Source organism: Salmo trutta, chromosome 20, assembly GCF_901001165.1.
Source record: "Salmo trutta chromosome 20, fSalTru1.1, whole genome shotgun sequence".
Lineage (NCBI taxonomy): Eukaryota > Metazoa > Chordata > Actinopteri > Salmoniformes > Salmonidae > Salmo > Salmo trutta.
The window spans coordinates 38,984,134-39,002,576 of record NC_042976.1 but is presented as its reverse complement, the minus strand read 5'-3'; the positions used below and the strand labels follow the sequence as shown (position 1 = coordinate 39,002,576).

General features: G+C 44.7%; 1 protein-coding gene across 4 annotated transcripts in view; it reads right to left on the bottom strand.

Moving 5' to 3' along the window:
- LOC115156012 (neurabin-1) overlaps positions 1-18,102 on the bottom strand; it is a 35,675-nt gene extending 17,573 nt beyond the window's left edge. For 3 of the 4 annotated variants that reach the window (XM_029703191.1, XM_029703192.1, XM_029703194.1), the window contains exons 1-2: positions 17,924-18,101; positions 15,370-17,355 (exon numbers count right to left, since the gene is read on the bottom strand). In XM_029703191.1, coding sequence (XP_029559051.1) covers positions 15,370-17,199 — 1,830 coding nt within the window. In that variant the 5' untranslated portion in view covers positions 17,200-17,355; positions 17,924-18,101. Of the gene's footprint in view, positions 1-15,369; positions 17,356-17,923 lie in introns of all 4 variants that reach the window. The other variant, XM_029703193.1, reaches the window with a different exon arrangement.
- Between the last annotated feature and the right edge of the window lie 341 nt (positions 18,103-18,443).

Here is an 18,443-nt window from a genome sequence, read left to right as displayed (position 1 = left end):
TACATGGACAGAGTAGTTGTTACCTCATGCATCCACAGTGTCTGGACCCTACCCAATGCCCTCACTATGTTATTACAACTCAATGAAGGGCTCAGAAAAGAGGGGCCCCACTGTTCAAGTCAGAGAACTTTAAATTGAGTAGAGAATACCAGAGACAAACAAAAACTGGCTTAGTTATTCTCCAAAGGATAGATGTAAAGCCTGGCATCAACTGACAGTCCATGGTTTGGGAAGTTAGACGTCTAACTGGGAGAGACTTATCCTCTCTCTCCATGGCGGTTCATGGCCGTTGTGATCTCCGAGTGCTCCCCAGATGTCGCGAGTGGTGCGGACGTATGGTCCAGGAGATTAAAGCAAGCCATCCTCAGAGAGAAACAGGAGGTTGCCGTCTGCCGAGGCTGGCAGAGTGGGACTGAGCAAGGCTATATAGGATTAGAACTGGGTTCGTTTGGAAGCTTGGCTGGAGTCGTAGTGAAGAAGGCTGCACGATGTAATCCAGTAAACATTTCCACAGCCTGAGGTCTGGATCCCAGGAGCATGCCTGGACTTGAGGAACCAGGCAGGCCAGGCGGTCGGTCGTCTCCTACACCAACTGTCTCTGTGTAGACTACTATGGGTTTCTCACATGAACATTCCTAGTGTAAACAGATTGGAAACCAAAGGGTTTGTACACACTACTGCAATTTTGTGGTGAAGGGAAGAATGTTATTTATGAAGCCTCATCCCCCTCCTATAAGCCCAGCTCTATTCTCCTCGTCATTTTATTAGAGGTAGATCTAGCTTTTGACCGTGTCTGTGGGTATAATTTAGTTTTAGCTGAACACTATCCTCTGCATCCTCTCCTCCTCAAAGGCAAGGCCATCTCATGGAGTATTCAGATTAGAGTGGATTTGCCAAATAATACAGGGCGTACAAATGTTCTCTAGTATTTCAAAGGAAAACAGTTCAGTCAAAGCACATCAGTCCTTGGTTTATCTGACACACACACACACACACACACTTTAAAAAGGTTGAGAACAGTGTGCTCTACAAAAGTCAGTATTTACATGAACAACCAGGCAGATCAGTTTGGGATTTAATAGCCAGTTAAAATCCAAACAAATCAATAAAACGAAAGCAGACAGAAATGTCATTAAGGATGAATAAGGCTTGGTTTTGGGGGTTTACAGTAATTAGGTGGAGAAAATGTAACTGTGGAACGGAGGGAACACACTGATGAATCCCAGGCTTCAGTTGGACTCCGCAGCACTGCAGTGGTTTTGCTTGGCTTCTTCCCTTGCACTTTTTCTGTCCGACTTTCCTGTTGCCATGGAATACTTCCAGCTATTCGGAACAACGTTCCTTTCTCTGCGGCTGAAACCTAATCACTCAAGCACTGTCTTGTGTGGTAGACACAAGAAAAAGACTCAGAAATCAAATCTCTTTATTAGCCCCGGAAAAAAAACACAGCTTGCTGTTGTTATCGACGATCTCCAGTTACCATGTGAAACCCCCATTTACCTTTATCTCTGTGTGCAGGCCTGGTGGTTGGGCAGGTAAGGGTCACCATTGGTTCCAATTCTGGAAGCCCAACTTTCAGTGGAACATCACTTAGCCTACACCGACCAGGACAAGCAGATTCAAAATCCATTGGTCAAGCACACTGCATTTCCTTTGACTACTTGGCTGAAAGCTTGGCAATTAATGTAGCATTTGTTTTTTTGTTGTTGTTGTGCCTCTACATCTTTAATGGGGTGGCAGAAGCTGTGAAGTGGCTTGGTGAACCCTAGTGCCATCTGCTTCATATTTTCTCTTTCTCCGCGTCTTGTGAAAGCCCGTCTCTCAGCACGCCTGGCTTGATCATCCACCTTCAACCACCACAGAGGGCTGCTGTAGACACACACACACAGACAAAACTTTCCCCTCTCCCGTTATCCCTTCCCCCAAAAAAAATACCACTGTGGGAAATGAGTCAGCAGCTGAGAGGGAAACTAACCAGAAAATGCAGCACCGCACCAGGGCACCAACGCGAGCACAGAGCACTGGATCGGGAGGAGCACATTACGTAAGCAGCTCTACAAATGAAAACATGCTGTGGGAACGGGAAAGGGGTCTGGTGCGGATCATACAGTAATTAGGAAAGAAAGCATGCCACAAAGTTATTCAGTCCTGAATAAACCCAGCACAGAATAGGTCCAATATTTCCTGCTAGCGTGCTCTACAAAAACATAGGACCAGATAAACATATACATTGGTTGGATAACAAAAACTATGTCAAGTAGGCCTACTTTAGAACTCTACCTTGGAAGAAATAAACAATGAATGAATCACTCTGGAAAAGAAAGATACTGACTGGCTGTTTAATTGGGACAAAGAGGCCATACCCTAACCCTGTGTTTGGTGATGTGGAGTCTGAGAAAGAAAGAATGCAGCGTAATTCCAGTTTGGAATCAGATGTGTGACTTGTTTCAGGAAACTAGGTGTATGTCGCACATCACTACTTCACAGGAGCACCATTTCTTTTAAAAATCAAAATGCCTTCTGGAACATGTGAACTTTCATGTGCCTTAATAACAAATTTGTACACCATCTGTAAATAAGAATAAAATGGTTAAAATTACTAGCTAAAAAGACAGCAGCCTTCGCGCTAGCCATGATTGGCTGAGATAATGCCGAGAGATGAGTTTGGATTGGTCTACCATCTGACACGGGTCTGTCTATAACATGAGCTGGTCAGTATGTGTAGGTAATCATTTTTAACGCAGCTTTTTTGAAATATATCATGTCGTAGAACTGCATAAGTGCTGTTCTCCACTTTCTGGAGGACCGAGTTTTGAAATTCGGGTTTTGAATTAGAGTATGATAGCTAAGGAGATTGATTGCAAATATGCAGACAGGGTCGAAAAGAGAACACACACTTGCCTATGGATTACATCTTCAAGCTAAGGGGCAACCATGAGGGAGAAGGAGAAGTGTCCATCCATATATACGGGTAAGAGAGTCTAGCTAGCTACATTTTCTGATATCTCACGTTTCTAATTTTGTCAGAAAGTTGTTTTCATTTAAAGTTAAAGTGTACTGTTAGCTAGCTAGCTAACGTTACATGAATGATCTGTGCATTAATATTATTCGTATCTCAGAGCCATTTGCATTATTAGTTATAGCCTAACGTTAGCTAATATTGAACCTGGTTGGTTAGCTACCTGCAGATTCATGCAGGGTAGTAACGTTATGAGTTCGGATTATGGTTCATTGTTTAGCTAGCTAGCTACGTCTAAACAAAATACATTATGCAAGTAACTATTTTAACAGAATGTTTATGATGTCACTGTTTTTAATGGGGTACAGTTATCACCTACTTTTATCCAATGTAAAAAAAAAAACAATTTAAACATAAGACTGAATGGAGCCGGTCAGTCACATAAAATCAAAGGAGCTTGGAGTAGAGACAAGTTGAGCAGGTTTGTTTACACATGGCCCGCAGATTCAGATTAACCCCGTGTGTCCTGCCGTGCGGCTAAGAAGTATCTGATACCACTTCATCTTCTGTAGTGCTGAAAACACAAGTTATTGATGTACTTATTTGTAATCACATAATGAAACACAGTATGAGGCAATCACAATCAGCCCCAGACCAGCCAGTCTCTCCCTGTGCCAAAGAGCTTAAAAGGCAGCATTGAGGCAGCTGTATTGGTATTCAGGCCCATCCCTCCAGTCTCCAGCCCAGTGCTAGCCCAGGTGGCTGGAGAGAGCCCAGATCCTGGCCGGGCCTCACTCTCTTCTCAGGCTATGCTGGTTTGGCTTAAATGCGTAAGACAAATTTCAGTTGAATGCATTCAGTTGTACAACTAAGTCAAGCGACACCGCTGGTCCTGCTCACACTGCCCTACCCTGTGCTTTGACCTCTTTCTCCCCTCTCTCTCCAGATGAAATCTCGCGTCTTGTGACGGCCGGCCGCCCAACAACCTGCCCACTTGACCCTATCCCCTCCTCTCTTCTCCAGACCATTTCCGGAGACCTTCTCCCCTACCTCACCTCGCTCATCAACTCATCCTTGACCGCTGGCTACGTCCCTTCCGTCTTTAAGAGAGCGAGAGTTGCACCCCTTCTGAAAAAACCTACACTCGATCCCTCCGATGTCAACAACTACAGACCAGTATCCCTTCTTTCTTTTCTCTCCAAAACTCTTGAACGTGCCGTCCTTGGCCAGCTCTCCTGCTATCTCTCTCAGAACGACCTTCTTGATCCTAATCAGTCAGGTTTCAAGACTGGGCATTCAACTGAGACTGCTCTTCTCTGTGTCACGGAGGCTCTCCGCACTGCTAAAGCTAACTCTCTCTCCTCTGCTCTCATCCTTCTAGACCTATCTGCTGCCTTTGATACTGTGAACCATCAGATCCTCCTCTCCACCCTCTCCGAGCTGGGCATCTCCGGCGCGGCCCACGCTTGGATTGCATCCTACCTGACAGGTCGCTCCTACTAGGTGGCGTGGCGAGAATCTGTCTCCGCACCACGTGCTCTCACCACTGGTGTCCCCCAGGGCTCTGTTCTAGGCCCTCTCCTATTCTCGCTATACACCAAGTCACTTGGCTCTGTCATATCCTCACACGGTCTCTCCTATCATTGCTATGCAGACGACACACAATTAATCTTCTCCTTTCCCCCTTCTGACAACCAGGTGGCGAATCGCATCTCTGCATGTCTGGCAGACATATCAGTGTGGATGACGGATCACCACCTCAAGCTGAACCTCGGCAAGACGGAGCTGCTCTTCCTCCCGGGGAAGGACTGCCCGTTCCATGATCTCGCCATCACGGTTGACAACTCCCTTGTGTCCTCCTCCCAGAGTGCTAAGAACCTTGGCGTGATCCTGGACAACACCCTGTCGTTCTCCACTAACATCAAGGCGGTGACCCGATCCTGTAGGTTCATGCTCTACAACATTCGCAGAGTACGACCCTGCCTCACACAGGAAGCGGCGCAGGTCCTAATCCAGGCACTTGTCATCTCCCGTCTGGATTACTGCAACTCGCTGTTGGCTGGGCTCCCTGCCTGTGCCATCAAACCCCTACAACTCATCCAGAACGCCGCAGCCCGTCTGGTGTTCAACCTTCCCAAGTTCTCTCACGTCACCCCGCTCCTCCGCTCTCTCCACTGGCTTCCAGTTGAAGCTCGCATCCGCTACAAGTCCATGGTGCTTGCCTACGGAGCTGTGAGGGGAACGGCACCTCCGTACCTTCAGGCTCTGATCAGGCCCTACACCCAAACAAGGGCACTGCGTTCATCCACCTCTGGCCTGCTCGCCTCCCTACCTCTGAGGAAGCACAGTTCCCGCTCAGCCCAGTCAAAACTGTTCGCTGCTCTGGCACCCCAATGGTGGAACAAGCTCCCTCACGATGCCAGGAGAGCGGAGTCAATCACCACCTTCCGGAGACACCTGAAACCCCACCTCTTTAAGAAATACCTGGGATAGGATAAAGTAATCCTTCTAACCCCCCCCCCCCTTAAAAGATTTAGATGCACTATTGTAAAGTGGTTGTTCTACTGGATATTATAGGTGAATGCACCAATTTGTAAGTCGCTCTGGATAAGAGCGTCTGCTAAATGACTTAAATGTAAATGTAATGTAAATGTACAACTGACTGGGTATCCCCCTTTCCCTTTCTCTGCTGGCTGGATGAGAGGTGGAGTGTGTCAGACACATTCCTGTTGCCACCGAACAGAGATAGGAAATGGAAAGCATAACACTTTGGATGGGACGGAAGGGAGTAGCCCATCGTGAAAGAGGACTCAACTTTGTATCTGTGCCATTATAGCATCTGTGACAGCATGGGCAGCGCCATTGAGGCTTTCCTCTTCAAGATCGGCTTATCCATACTGATGACCTGGTTGGACTTGACTCCAACAGGGTCACCAGGAGGGATCAGGCAATGAAGTTGGAAGTCCCACCCAGTTGACTCCATAAAAATTGTGGAAACCCTCAATGGCGCTGCCCATGCTAATATGCCCTTTTTCCCACTAGAGGCCTCTATCATGCTGTATGGAGTAGCCCCTCTTAGAGTTCCCCTGGCCACAGTGGTGGGCCCGGACTATATCTACCGTCACTCACTTTCCAGGATTCACACACAGGAAATAAAGTGGGAAGGAGAGGAGTGGCACAGCCCAGTGCTGTGAACAAAGGATCCGTTTCAGATTTTACAACATACATGAGTAATCACACAGCCTCTGGTACGAGGAATTCATTTTCAGGGCTTGTGGGTTGAAGCAAACGGAGAGAAGCAGGGGGACAGAGGGGAACATACCGTCACCACTGGCAGACGTTTGTCCCTTACACAGTCAGCACGAATGACGCTGCTACAGCATGACAGAGATGGCTGATGCCTTCCCTATACATACAGCGAACAGTACACTCCTGAAAGAACAGTGTCTAACAGTATAGAAAGCTGAGACTATCGTTAAGCCAGTAAGGAAAAAGCACTCCAGACATAAAATGCTCTGCAACCAATCAATGTTGAGTGCAGTTCACAGTCCACGTAAAAGTTAGGCAGCAAAGACTAACATATTCTTATTTACAATGCCCTATCAAAAGTCTTATCCACCACACCCTGTGTGTGAGGGAAGGGACAATGTCTGTGTTTACTTGACCGAGTCAGTGCATGGTACTTCCTGTGACAGCGTGGTGGGGGTGGGGCAGAGTGTGAGAGCAGCAGGTGCACATCCTGGTTCCTGCTGCCATTTACTTTTCTCTGATGATTAACTTATCGCCCAACGTCTACTCCACCCGGGCTGAAACCACGATGTGCAGTACAGAACAAGTTACCCCAGCCCCTTTGGACAGTGAATGAACTGCTTAACTACAGTGTACATAATACCTCTGTACTACACTGTATCTACAACAGGATAATAACACGCCTGGCACTTGGGAGTGTTACCGCTCTACTATAATTCTCCAAGCTGTGGTCATAGCATTGGTGTCAAGGTGAACCTGAATTCCAGCAGACACAGATGGCCGGGTGTGCTGTGTGTCAGCCCTGTGGTTCAGTTTGAACATAGCTCTGTGTCACACCACTCCATGATTTTCCTCAGATTAGGACACACCTAGAAAAACTATTCCGAATGTGCGGAGGGGTTAACCCTTTCCTTACCTCTACTGACGGGTGCAACCAAATGTTTCAAATGCTCGTTGAAGTGCCACTAAAAGCAGCGCTATATTACACTGGGCAAAAATTGCTAAAATAAAAGATCCTAGACATTTTCCATGAGCACAAAAAGCTTATTTCTCTCAAACTTTGTACACAAATTTGTTTACATCCCTGTCAGTGAGCATTTTCCCCTTGCCAAGATAATCCATCTACCTGTCAGATATGGCATATGAAGAAGCAGATTAAACAGCATGATCATTACATAGGTGCACCTTGTGCTGGGGACAATAAACGGCCACTGTAAAATGTGCAGTTTTGTCACTACACAATGCCACAGATGTCTCAAGTTGAGAGTGTGCAATTGGCTTACTGACTGCAGGAATGTCCACCCGAGCTGTTGCCAGAGAATTTAATGTTCATGTATCTACCATAAGCCGCCTCCAACGTAATTTTAAAGAATTTGACAATAAGTCCAACCAGCCTCACAACCGCAGATCACGTGTATGGCGTCGTGTGGGCGAGCGGTTTGCTGATGTCAACGTTGTGAACAGAGTGCCACATGGTGGCGGTGGGGTTATGATGTGGGCAGGCATAAGCTACGGACAACGAACACAATTGCATTTTAATTGATGGCAAATTTAATGCAAAGAGATACCGTGACGAGATCCTGAGGCCCATTGTTGTGCCATTCATCCACCGCCATCACCTCACGTTTCAGCATGATAATGCACGGCCCATGTCGCAAGGATCTGTACACAAATATCCCAGTTCTTCCAAGGCCTGCATACTCAGACATGTCACCAATTGAGCATGTTTGGGATGCTCTGGATTGACGTGTACAACAACGTGTTGCAGTACCCGCCATTATCCAGCAACTTCACACAGCCATTCAAGAGGAGTGGGACAACATTCCACAATCAACAGCCTGATCAACTCTATGTGAAGGAGTTATGTTGTACTGCATGAGGCAAATGGTGGTCCCACCAGTTATTGACTGTTTTTCTGATCCACGCCCCTACTTTTCTTTAAGTATCTGTGACCAACAGATGGCATATATGTATTCCCAGTGAAATCCATAGATTAGGACCAAATTAATTTATTTCAAATGACTGATTTCCTTATATGAACTGTAACTCAGTAAAATCTTTGAAATTGTTGCATGTTGCGTTTATATTTTTCGTTCGGTGTACATAAAAACGATAGACTGTGCAAGAGGCATCTCAGAAAGAAAGCAAACGTGTGGGAAAGACTACGTTAAGGCATACGCCCCGTGTTTTATGAATATTTACCACGAGGCCTGTACTGTCGGTCATGGGACTGCTGCTGCAGTACATTACCACTGACACAGCTGCAATGGGAATGCAGTATATCCTATCCAACAGACCCATTAAAGTGCTCCGCTAGACAAATACTACCGAGATATTTCCCCACCACAGTATTAACGCACGGACTGACTGAGGAGCCTTCAGCAACACAGAGATTTAGACGGCAGTAAATCAAGGAGCAGCAGTCCGCCCTGTTTCCTGGCCTATACTGTAGGAATATGAATGAGTGTGCACGTGTCAACAAGCCAGTGTGTAGTACAGCAGACTGAGAAAAAAAAAAAAAAAAAAGGTCCTTAGTAAGATAAATAAGCCTAACCTTTAAATCAATGTGGCACTTCTGCTTGGACTACTCAGCTTCTGATGGGCACAGGTCAGGAGTGTCACGTAAAGTTGGGATTCCCCAAGTAAAAACACCAGACAACCTCCATTTCTTTAAAAGACGGTATCAAAGAGAACAGATAAACTATGGAGTTAACAGAATCTGATGAGAATACATGCATCTCTCAAACAATTCATCTGAATGAATAACAATCTATTAAAAATCAGGGGGAAACAAACAGTCTATCCACATGTGCGACTGCAAAGTGCCTTTTGAATTTGGTTAGGGGACATGTTCAGAATGGAAGTCTCCTGCAGCAGCAGCTTGACAAAGATGATCTTTCTTCTTCAGATGACAACCTCTCTGTACAGGCTCAGGTTACACACAGAGACCTAATCCTGCTGCAGGCTGGAGCACAAAGCACTTCATCTCTCCTCTGATAGCAGGCCAGGGCTCCAGAGTGGCCCGCCATGACAGGGCCAGCTCAGACCTGCACACTGTTGGAGGAAAAAGGATGGGCACGACTGGTGGGGGAGAGAGTCATTGTCAATGGAAGCCCCCAGTCAAGCACTACTAGTAAAGAGAACTAGGACGTCATTCGTAATGTGCCGTTAGAGGCGAGGACAGACTTGTGCTAGAGGTGCAAAGGAAAGATGCTTCAGTTAGGCTAAAGATGAAGATCAAACTGTCAAATGGGCAAGTCCACGGGTATCTCCGATTGTTCAGGCAATTCTCACTTAGGAACTTAATTGGGAGGTAAAATATTTAACATGCCTTTTACATCTGTATCACAAACAATCGTTTTTTTTCTCATGTCATGATGAAAGTGGCCATTTTAGGCCCTTTTTATTCCTATACATGCCTCCTGTAAGACCCTACGCTCCAGCAGGTATATTTCACTGGTCATCCCCAAAGCCAACTCGACCTTTGGTCGCCTTTCCTTCCGGTTCTCTGCTGCCAATGACTGGAACGAATTGCAAAAATCACTGAAGCTGGAGTCTTATATCTCCCTCACTAACTTTAAGCATCAACTGTCAGAGCAGCTTACCAATCATTGCACCTGTACACAGCCCATCTGTAAATAGCTCACCCAACTACCTCATCCCCATATTGTTGTTTTATTTTTTTGTTGCTCCTTTGCACCCCAGTATCTCTACTTGCACATTCATCTTCTGCACATCCAGTGTTAATAGTAAATTGCAATTATTTCACCACTATGGCCCTTTTATTGCCTTACCTCCCTAATCTGACTACATTTGCACACACTGTATATAGATTTTTCTATTGTGTTATTGACTGTACGTTCGTTTATCCCGTGTTTAACTCTGTGGTGTTTGTGTCGCACTGCTGTGCTTTATCTTGGCCTGGTCGCAGTTGTAAATGAGAACTTGTTCTCAATTGGCCTACCTGGTTAAATTAAGGTGAAATAAAAAAATATTTAAAAAATTAACCGTACATGATGCAGACACCATCTTGGTTTCATTATACTCCACATAGTGCTCAAACATATGGAGTATGTTTAGATTCTGAAAGACACATTTTCACTGACTTTATACATTATTCATATCTCAACTATTCTTTTAAATTTTGTTCCATTTTAAGACAGATTGTTTGGAACAATATACTCTACAAGTACATAACATTTCCAGAGTGGCCTCTCTGCTAATTCTGCAGTTATGATTCATTTTATGAGCACAACCAAGACAGTGAATGGTAAATGGATTCAAAGGGAAGTCCCTCTTCTGGTGATTTGCTGAATGTGCAATCCTACAGCTGGGTTGCCCATCCCTATTAGTGTCACCTTGTCCTAGAGAGATTTATTATCAAAACATCACGACAGGGTATGCTCACACGAAACACAGCCCTTATTTTAAGTGTTTCTAAAATCCCCTATGGGGAAAATGAATGGTGGAAAAACGATTGGAACCATTTCCTTGTTTGACCGCCAGGTTTTATGGGTATTATGATTCATACTGTGGTACTCTATTTGAGAGCGAACGAATACAGCACACATAACTTGACTTTCTAACCTTGTAAGGCAAATTGAAACAAATTGAAACAAAAAAAACAAATTGATAAGTATTGTAAGAGAAACCATTCCTGCTTGCAATTTAATCGTTGAAGATTTTTTTTCCATATAGTGCGTTCCCTTTCTGAGTCAACACATATGAGACATCTCATCCTTGTGTTGGTAAGAGATACTCCCTCATCACACGGAGGGCTTAGTCCTAACATGGAGACGCCCTCTAATCTTAGTGTTATCGGGACAAAAAACACTGGTGATCATACATTCATCTTTATTACAGGAGTTTAAGAAATGCATTCATTCATTATTTACTGAAACTGTGTTTGATTGTGGAGTTTGCAATGGTTTGAATTGCCGAACAAGTTTGTGAATTTGTCTTCACGCACACTGTTGCGATTCTCACTGTTCTATATGTATTGCGATTCGATACTGTGATTTTATTGCAATTTCAGGTACCATATTGCTCACTATACACAGTGTACAAAACTTTATGAACACCTGCTCTTTCCATGACATACTGACCAGGTGAATCCAGGTGAAAGCTATGATCCCTTATTGATATCAATTGTTAAATCCACTTCAAAATCAGTGGAGATGAATGGGAGGAGACAGGTTAAAGAAGGATTTTTAAGCCTTGAGACAAGTGAACTATGGATTGTGTATGTGTGCCATTAAGAGGGTGAATGGGGCGGCAGGTAGCCTCGTGGTTAGAGCGTTGGGCCAGTAACCGAAAGGTTGCTAGATCGGCTCCCCGATCTGTTGTTCTGCCCCTGAACAAGGCAGTTAACCCACTGTTCCTAGGCCGCCATTGTAAATAAGAATTTGTTCTTAATGACTTGCCTAGTTAAATAAAGGTTACAGAAAAAAAAGAAAAATGGGCAAGACAAAAGATTTAAGTGCCTTTGAATGGTGTATGCTAATAGGTGCCAGGCGCACAGGTTTGAGTGTGTCAAGAACTGCAACGCTGCTGGGGTTTTCACACTCAACAGTTTCCTGTGTGTATCAAGAATGGTCCACCATCCAAATGACATCCAGCCAACTTGACACAACTTTGGGAAGCATTGGAGTCAACATGGGCCAGCATCCCTGTGGAACACTTTTGACTCCTTGTAGAGTCCATGCCCTGACGAATTGAGGCTGTTCTGAGAGCAAAAGGAGATGCAACGCAATATGTTTTGTTTTATACACTCAGTGTTTGTCTGCTGCAGAGAGACAAGATTGTTTTGATCAGTCATGGAAATAAAAGTGCTGAAAACATGTTGACTCACTATTTAAAAAGGACATGGAGAACAAGCTCTAGGATGAAAAATACTGGAGCTTTGGGGCATTATATACACACACACACACACACACACACACACACACACACACCACCAGTCAAAAGTTTGGACACACCTACTCATTCAAGGGTTATTTATTTATTTTTACTATTTTCTACATTGTAGAATAATAGTGAAGACATCAAAACTATGAAATAACACATGTAGTAACCCCCCCAAAAGTGTCAAACAAATCAAAATATATGTTATATTTGAGATTCTTCAAAGTAACCACCCTTTGCCTTGATGACAGCCTTGCAGACTCTTGGCATCCTCTCAACCAGCTTCATGAGGAAGTCAATTGGAATGCACTTCAATTAACAGGTGTGCCTTGTTAAAAGTTAATTTGCGGAATTTATTTCCTTCTTAATGCGTTTGAGCCAATCAGTTGTGTTATGACAAGGTAGGGGTGGTATATAGAATATCGCCCTATTTGGTAAAAGACCAAGTCCATATTATGGCAAGAACAGCTCTAATAAGCAAAGAGAAACAACAGTCCATCATTACTTTAAGACATGAAGGTCAGTCAATGCGGAACATTTCAAGAACTTTGAAAGTTTCTTCAAGTGCCGTTGCAAAAACCATCAAGCACTATGATGAAACTGGCTCTCATGAAGACCGCCACAGGAAAGGAAGACCCAGAGTTACCTCTGCTGTAGAGGATAAGTTAATTTGAGTTAACTACACCTCAGATTGCAGCCCAAATAACATTTTCAGTGTTCAAGTATCAAACACATCTCAACATCAACTGTTCAGAGGAGACTGCATGAATCAGGCCTTTATGGTTGAATTGCTGCAGAGAAACCACTACTAAAGGACACCAATAATAAAGAAGAGACTTGCTTGGGCCAAGAAACACGAGCAATGGACATTAGACCGGTGGAAATCTGTCCTTTGGTCTGATGAGTCCAAATTTGAGATTTTTGGTTTCAACCACCGTGTCTATTTATTTAGAATTCAAGGCACACTTAATCAGCATGGCTACCACAGCATTCTGCAGCAATACACCATCCCATCTGGTTTGCACTTAGTGGGTCTATCATTTGTTTTTCAACAGGACAATCTCCCAATACACCTCCAGGCTTACTTTGAAGAGGTAAAAATAAAGAAAAACCCTTGAATGAGTAGGTGTGTCCAAACTTTTGACTGGTACTGTATGTATGTATGTATATTTTTTTTACTAATTGATATTTGGAGTCAAAGTATCTATCATCCAAAATAATACTGTGATATAACTATACCGATATTTTTCCCCCATCATTATTAAAGCCGATTTATAGTCATGCCGCGTCCGTATTTACTGCGATGCAGCCTCTGCAGAAGTTAATGCAGGACGTACCGCTCCCACCTACGGTCAACCAATCGTGTCATTGCGGGGCTATACGGAGCTCTCCACATTGTTAGAAAATTTGGGAGGTGCGCAGCGATGTGCTCCGGAGCTCAATTTGGCATTTGCAAGCCTCCGGAGGCTTCACAATCCGGTCAAACTCTCTGTACGGAGCCTCTTGATCGCATTCCGGATAAAGCATAAATCAGCTTTAACTCAGTTCTTCCAGGATTTTGTGCCGTAAAAAAGAAAAAAATTGTTGCAGGCAAAAATGCTGATTTAGCTTTTTGCAACGATTTTGTCAAATTTATCATGAAAATGCGCTGACGAGGGGTAAAGTTTGACGACGTTTTGCTTGATTTAACCATTTTACGCAGTGATTGGTTAAAATTGCGAGCTCTCGCAGAATTGCAAAATCCTGGAGGGACCGGTTATTGAGCTCTGTCAATATGTTAACTGTTACTGAGCACGAGGAAGACAATGCGACACATTGTTGGAAAGTGTAAAGCTAGGCTAATCTCTGCTATGTCATCCCTGGGACAGACGCGGCGTACTGTTGTTCGTGTCGTCCTCTAGGTCAGCTACTGCCCCCCTTTTCCAGGACCTCCTCCCTAGGAACCCCTACCAGGCCATACACACCCACAGATAACACATTTGAGGCTCTGGATAAACATTGACCAGATCACAGACTATGGAACGCCCTGAAGTGATTTGTTTTCCCCTGTTCTACCAAAACGTTGATTAGATGTGGTGATAGGAGATATCACCCAACCCAGACCACTCCATGTTAATGCTGTTTACATGATTGCCACTGGTAATGGGGGGGGAAATCAAATAAATGACATCATTTGTTTGGTAATGCCAGGCACAGGCCCAGATAAAAATACCCTCTAGCTTAGTATCTTTAAATCACTCACCGGCAGCCAACTGAGCATATAGACCTGGCGGATCATTATCACAATAGATGGGTGGGAGTTCTGGAATGTGTTGTTTGTTCCCAAAAGGGATTTATGTTCTGCTCGTAAAAGGTAGAGATTAAATAGTAAAACCAAGAATTCCCCATACATACCACTGTCATGAAATGACTTGGCACCGGTCTGTAAATCAGATCATACGAGTGAATGAACATCTACACGTTGGCAAAAAAAAATTAAAAAGTCCTTACATGTTCACAAGTATGCATGGCTGATTAACAGTGAATGGAAAGAATCCTTCTCAAGGACTAGGCCTATAACCAACATCCTACAAGTCACTGGAGGAGCCATGATGAGGTTGTTTATACTGTACAGTAGAAGTCAGGTTCCACAACACGTCCCTCCAGTTTCCTCCCTGCTGTCCTCATTCATAGCCCTTATGTAACGTCAACAACGTTTCCAAAAATACCCCTCGGAGCATTCCGGACTAACATCCGCAAATATATGTCTCCGCTACTACTAGCCTAGATCCTCTGCAGTTTTAATAGGAGAAATATGTGACTCTCAGACACGTCAGCTTTAGGCAATGCCTCAGCGTTTACAGAAGCTTAAAACACGCCATAGTTTGGGTTGTCATCCACTACACGGTTCGTCTGATGACACAATACTACTACAGCAGCCATAACATCAGCATGTGGAACAAAGATTCTCATTTGGTGTATGATCGGTCAGGCAACGGACCAAAGAATGCCCTCCGCAAATATTTCAACACTGAGCGAAGTTAATGGTTAATAAGTTAGATCCAAAAGGGCACCAGCGGTGACATTGTCCAGTATATTACCACATATACAACCGACCTCTCTCAGACCTTTAAAAGGTCAGACAAACGTTAGCCAGCTATGAAACCCTATTGTAAAGGTTTGCATTCTTGAAGAGTTGAATAATCAAAGCGATTATCATGAACTTCAGTTTAGATTAACAATGTGACATTTCACTTTTTTATTAAATCCATTCTTACCCGTATTGGTGATGTTGAGAACTTGATCTTCCTCCGTGGTTCTGGTTCCTCCTCATCTGAGAGTCCAGGGGCATCCTCAAAGTCCTCTTCATACTTCTCCTCACAGGGCTGCTCCTCCTGCTCTTGTTCCTCCTCCTCGTCCTCCTCCTTGAGGATCTGGTCAGTATCCCTATCGTCCACAAATGCTGCGTTCTCTATGCCGTACACCACTGGGGAAACCTTGCCCCTGATTCTTTGTGCCACCTGTTCACTCTCCTCCTCTGCAACCTCCTCATCCACCTCTTCCTCATTGCAACCCCCAGTTTGATTTACAGGACTTGTGTCTTCCCTCCTCTCCTCTTTCAGTTCATACTGCTGCAACTCCTCAACTTGACTTCCTCCTTCCTTCTCCAGTGTAATCGCAGTCTCCTTGCCCTCGTCTTTCTCTAAGATCTGCCGATGGGGGTCATCATTCTGACCGATCACCTTTGGTGGTGATTCTTTTAGCTCCACTTTGAGCTCTTTTGGGGGGCGCACGTTCATCTCCTCAAAAACATTGTCTTCGACATTCTCATCTTCATTCTCCTCGCTCTCAGATGACTCATTCTGTAACACTACGAGCTCAGCCCGGACCATACCAGGCAGAGATGAGGCCTGGGCAGGTGAGTTTTCCATGGTGGGACTCTGTGCCACATGCCCATCACTCTTGGCACTGTCTGATGTTTTGGTCCTGCTGCTACTGTAAACGCTACTGGCAATCGTGGTAGTCTGTTTTTGATCCCTGGGGGATGGGCTGGAGAGTTTTACTCCATCGCTACTCACAGATGGTCTACTGAAACCGTCACTGGTTGAGGGGGAGCGCTTGTAAGAGCTTTGGCCGCCCGGGGATACGGGCTCTGGGGAGATGGGTTTTTGGGTGGCATTGGCTGTTGGGGAAATATGTTTTTGGGTGGCATTAGTGACTGGGGAGGTTGGTTTGAGAATGACACCGGTAACGATGTAGGTGGGTTTGTTAGTGGCATCACTAGTTGGAGTGGTGGATTTATACAAACCTTCCCTCGTCAGAGACGTAGGTAGTGAGCGATCAGTGGGAACGCATACTTTAGATGACATCTCTGTGGCTTTTGCCGCATCGTCACTGTCCACAATGAAGTTGTCTAGCCGCTTGGACATGGGTCCAGCATTCAGTGACAACCTGGACACATGTTTTGTCTCCTCAGTATCACTCCTCTCATCCGTCCGGCTTTTCACCAACGGTGTAGGACCAGGCTCTGTTTTGATGTTGCTCGTCTCAGTGGACCCCGACAATCTCCTGGTACTTTTCCCCCCATCAGACACACTGCCCAGGGACACCCGGCTTACAACTCTGTTGGTAGACTTATCCGCTGCGGGTTGTTCTTTGATGCTCCTCTCAAAGAGTTTTCTGGTCGAGCAAAACTTCTCTGCCAAAGCTGCTTTGTCAATTTCGACATCTTCTCCCTTGGGGTTTTTGTCTAAACTTTGAGATTCTGGGCTAGTGGCACTGCTCAAGCTTGTTTTGTGTGTGATGACTGCAAATGGAACCTTTGGTGGGGAGACCAGCAACACGTCAGATTTCACCTCTTGACTCTCTTGCTGCTGACCATCCATTTGCAGGAAAATATTCTTTATCTTGTTCACCCGATTTCCAAAAGGCCTCCCCCTCGTGTCCTCCCGGGTGTCGCTGGACCCATTTGCATACGTCTTTGCAGCACCTTCGGATTTCGTCCCATCAAATGAGCACTTGATAGCATGGAAGTCCGACTTGTATGCATTTCTATGCGGCGACGCACTCCTCAGAGTCCTTTCTCCTTTGCTCTCGGCTTTTATCATTTTCAAAGACCTACAGGGAGTGTCTTGGGAAGAGATATAACTAAGTATTTCCTTGTTTCTTGTTCCACTATTGTTGTTCTCTCTCGACCAGTGCCAAGGGCCCCGCTGAGATTCTCCGGCACCCTTACCTCAAATCATGCGTAATGTGGTGGCCATCTACAAAGAAAATAGCAAAATACACGTTCAAAACCAAGCTGTTAGAATTATTCGAACCTATCCAGCCAGAACCAGTGTCATATTAACTTCATGTAGACCTCGCATACTTCGGGCAACTACATAGTAAAGTTACTATGATACTAGTACTGTATGTACATCGTTGTTGACCAACTTCTTTAACAAAAGGATATCAATACATTTTGCCAAACTGAATTTAAAACCATTTTTCTTTTTATCTAACACTAGTCACCATTTAAAACACACCATGCTGCAACATTATGAGTTTACTAGCTTACTGAATAGGCTACTGCGTAAAGATATGCTATAAATTACCACAGGCTACAGTCGATTTCATTCTTTAAACTGAATGGGCTTTCAAGTATCCAATTCTTAACCGGTCAAATGTATAATAAAAAGACAGTTAAGGAGTTTCAACTGCGCCTGTGAGAAACACGTTCGATACAAAGTGTCTCTAGTGGTGATCAGTTTCATTGTAACAATTCAAAGTAAATCGTGAGCAAAACATTTGAGCTTTCCCGCACACAGATGAACTAACTTTACATTATACCTCCTATGGTCACTTGTTTCATCGTCCTATGCGCGGAAGACTCCTCAGTAGGCAACTCTTGTGAAATTTAAACTCCCAAACTTGTCATTTCTTCACCGCCATCGTTCCCCTTTCCATAGTTTCCCTCCCTCCTTGTACTCCAGACACAGACCTGTCGCGCTGCCGCGCAAACCCTCGCCCTCGAGCGCGCCACACGATCAGACAAGATCGGGGGCGCGCACACGGGCACATTCCAGGACTAGAAACCCCCACCCTCTTCTTGAGTGCATGCAGGTTGCGCAGACACATGAGAGATTTGGGGAATGTCGTGGAAAGAGAATTACTGTATATTTCATGGAGAAACTCACCTACCGCACTGGTGCATATGAAAGAAGAACTTGGGTCTGGAAAAACGATTTAAAAAAATGCCTCAAACCAACAACGGACTGATATAAGGTTAGAGCATTGGGCCAGTAACAGAAAGGTCGCTGGTTCGAATCCTGAAGCTGACAAGGGGAGAAAAATCAGTCGCTGTGTCCTT